Below are 3,512 nucleotides of genomic sequence, written 5' to 3' on the forward strand. Positions count from 1 at the left end.
AGAATTACATAGATATTATAAAAACAAACTTGCAGCAAGTCTCAAGAGGAGCTGTCTAGGTGCCTGTCTCATACTGAAATCTGTAAAGCATAACAACAGTTACGTACGTTGCCATATTTACCAGTTATCCCGGATTTCTAAATCCGCCGCTGGTGGCTGGAGCCGCGGGGGCGGGCAGCTGCCGGCAGCGGGAGCGGGGCTGAGGGGGCGGCCAGGGCCGCGCTGCGGGCGGGCGGGCGGCCGGCAGCCCCCACCCCAGCGCCCGTCCCGCTGCCCCGGGAAAGCCGCCGGCGCCCGCGGCCGCCTGTCAGCGCGGCGGGGGAGCGGGCGGGCAGAGGTGCGCGGGGTCCGCAAGGAGCGGCAGGAGAACGTGTAACGGGGCGCGGGCCGGGGCGGCAGCGGCGAGGGGGCGGCTGGGCCCCCCGAGGTGAGGTGACGGCCGGCGGGCGGGGCGGGGCGGGGCGCGGCCGGGGGGACGCGGCCGTTCCCGCCCTCGGGCCCTCGCCCTCCCCGCACTCAGCCGCGGCCCCTCAGCGCGGCGCGGCGGCGGCGCTGGCGCTGCCCACCGTCCCCCGGCGCCGCGGCAGCTGCGGGCAGGGCGGAGCGGCGGCGGCGGCGGCTGCGGGGCCGCCGGCGGCGGCGGGGCGGGGGGCGGCGGCGGAGGCCTCGCCGCGGGGCAGGACGGAGCGGGCCGCCCGGCGGAACTCCTCGCTGCGCCACGTGTAGAGCAGGGGGTTGAGGGCCGAGAGGGAGCAGAGCAGCAGCCAGCTGGCGGCCTGCAGCGCCGGCGGCGCCGGCGGCAGGAAGAAGCCCAGGAGGCTGACCCACACCAGGGGCTGGGTGCCCAGGAGGAAGACGCAGCAGAGCAGCAGGACGGAGACGCTGCTGAGGCGGCGCTGGGCGCGGCGGGGCGGCGGCGGGGCGGCGGGGAAGGGCAGCTGGTGGAGGAGGTGGAAGTTGAGGACGCTGACCCGCTTGGCGCTGCCCCGCACCCGCCGCACGATGCCCAGGTAGCAGTGGAGCAGCAGCGCGGTCTGGCCCAGCACGGCCAGGGCGAGGAGCAGGGCGGTGTAGCGGGAGCTGCCGTCTGTCTGCCGCGGGGGCGGCTGCTGGGCAGAGCCCGGCGTCCAGAGCCCGGGCAGCAGCGGGACCAGGAGCAGGGCGAGGGCCCAGGAGAGCCCGATCATGCAGCCCGTGTGCCTCCGCTGGTAGAGGGCCTGGTACACGCTGGGCAGCTTGGTGATGAGCACGTACCTGTTGAAGGCCACCAGCAGGTGGGAGGCCAGGGAGACGGTGAGGCCGAGGCCGAGGAGCCCCCCTCGGAGCAGCCGGTACTCCGCCGAGCGAAGGGAGGAGGAGTTGGGAGGCAGCAGCCCCAGCACAGCCTCCTGGGGCATCCACAGGGCGCACACGCTCAGGTCTGCCGCACAGCCGTTCACAATGAAGGCATTACTGGTTGTCTGCAGCTTCTTGAAGGAGAAGACTAAGTAGATGACCATTACATTGGATAAAGTCCCTGAGATAGCCAAGACTGCATAGAGCAGCGAGAGGAAGATGCGGGTCCCGGAGGAGTCCTCCCAGAGCAGCAGCAGAGGCGAGCTAGCGCTCCAGGAAGAGGCGTTGGGCATCTCGCTGAACGCAGCTCAGTTTTGACTTCTCCCTGTAAATCCCATCCTTGTCTGGGTCGGAAGATCCTGCTGCAGGAGCCCCCCACCAAGCACAAGGGAGGGCGTGCAGCCGAGGGACTCTAAGGCAGGTCTCAGTCATACAAGCTGCAAGGTCCAAAAAACGCAGTTCGCAGTAACGATCCAAAGAACGGCAGTGTTCAAGGGTGGCAGGTAGCAGGAGATCCCACAGATTGTAGCTAGCGAAGGTGGGTCCATAGGGAGCAGATAGCTGTTAGCAGACCAGAGCACGACTGAGGATTCTGTAGCTGTGACAGTGCCAAAAGCAGCAGCAGCACCTTGCAATCAGCAGCAGAAACGGCAGCAACCGATACAAAGCTTTGCAGTTTCTCCTGTGCCACAGTACATACAGTGTATATCATTCCAGGAAGATTCAGCCCTTCCACTCTTCATGAATTATTCAGCAGATTTTCAACTTGTTAAATCAAGAAGGGGAAAAAAAAAAAAAAAAAAAACCCAAACCCTATCATGCTCCAGAAATACTGCAACTACAGTCTGACTCTTCTCTTTGCCTTACCAGTTTCCTGGTTCTAACCCATTTACACAACTTTCATTTGCAGCAAGCTTTCAAACCAGTTTCAGTCACTTCTGTCTGAAATACAATCCATTTACTGTAGAAACTCCTCTGCTAGATACTCAATTAAACTGATTTTTTTCTGATCTTACTTCTGTTAAGAGAAAGCGCGCTATGCTTCTGCAAGCTTAAAGTTAATTTTAGAACTGGTCTATAATAACAATATACTGTCCAAATTAAATCTTGCAAACACGATAGATACACAGATCCTTGATAAGACAGTACTTCTTATTTGAGGAAGCTGGTCCTCAAGCTACATATTCTGCATTTCTTCATAAAACTCAGCCTGTCTCAGCCCGCAGGAAATCCTGCATCACCAGCCTGCCGGAGGTGAACGCTGGTGTCAGTAAGCACATGGATAAAACACGATCAGCGTAGCGCTTGATATGGTCTCGCACCAAAATTAATTCAGAGCACAAGTTCCCACAGAGGCGATGACAGGTTCTTAGGTGGACTAAAACCTGGTTGAAGAGTATGGCTTCACAGTCTCTTCCCGAATGGAGAAGAGCTAGTAGTGGGATTCTCCTGGGAACTCTACAGTGCTTTACTCAAACAGGGACAAAATGTTAACTGTCCTTACCCTGGACAAGATTTAGTAAGAAACTGAGTGAAAGAACTTAAATCTCCTCTCAAAAGCTTTCCAGAAAAGGAATGCCAATTAATTTTGTGGTGAGTTTAGGAGAAAAGCTGCTTTTACAGGTGGGTTATATGTGGGCTACAGAAGTAAGCAATCTCAGCTCATAAGGTATGACCAGTATATGGACCAAAGATATCTTTATCAGGTGTTTTTAGATATTGTTAAACTCACAATGCTAACAGATGACAATACCAAAATAATATATTAGGATGTAATTACAGTTACAATATAAATTCTTTAAGATAATGAAGTTAATTTGTGTGGGTCAATGGATTATTTTGTTGCAACATAGCACATTTTTGATTTGACAGAAGGGCTCATGTTTGCAATTGACAGGACTATTGATCCAAACATGGATTTGTTAAACATGAATACCTATGTTCTTTTTTAATTAATTAGATTGCTCATGTGCTTAAGGTTAAAGACATAACTTGAGTGATTTACTTGATCAGGCCCTTAATTACCATATTTTTTGCCTGCTGCACTTTACAGTGTAGATCTAATCAAGTGTCAAACCTTTTGAGGCCTTTCATTGTTTAGCTGTCAGTAGAGAACAGTTATTATAGAAACTAAAATCCTCCTCTTTCTGCAGTACTGTAATTGAAAAATATTCTCT

At 55.2% G+C, this 3,512-nt stretch overlaps 1 protein-coding gene across 1 annotated transcript; it reads right to left on the reverse strand.

Annotated features, from left to right (window-relative positions):
* Positions 1 to 530: 530 nt before the first annotated feature.
* On the reverse strand, positions 531 to 1,628 carry GPR88 (G protein-coupled receptor 88; the record flags this gene model as incomplete). Its single annotated transcript, XM_082313265.1, has 1 exon — positions 531 to 1,628. The coding sequence occupies one exon, from the start codon at positions 1,626 to 1,628 to the stop codon at positions 531 to 533; it is 1,098 nt and encodes a 365-aa protein (XP_082169391.1).
* Positions 1,629 to 3,512: the final 1,884 nt, after the last annotated feature.

This window comes from Platalea leucorodia (genome assembly GCF_965183815.1).
Source record: "Platalea leucorodia genome assembly, chromosome: 5".
Classification (NCBI taxonomy): domain Eukaryota; kingdom Metazoa; phylum Chordata; class Aves; order Pelecaniformes; family Threskiornithidae; genus Platalea; species Platalea leucorodia.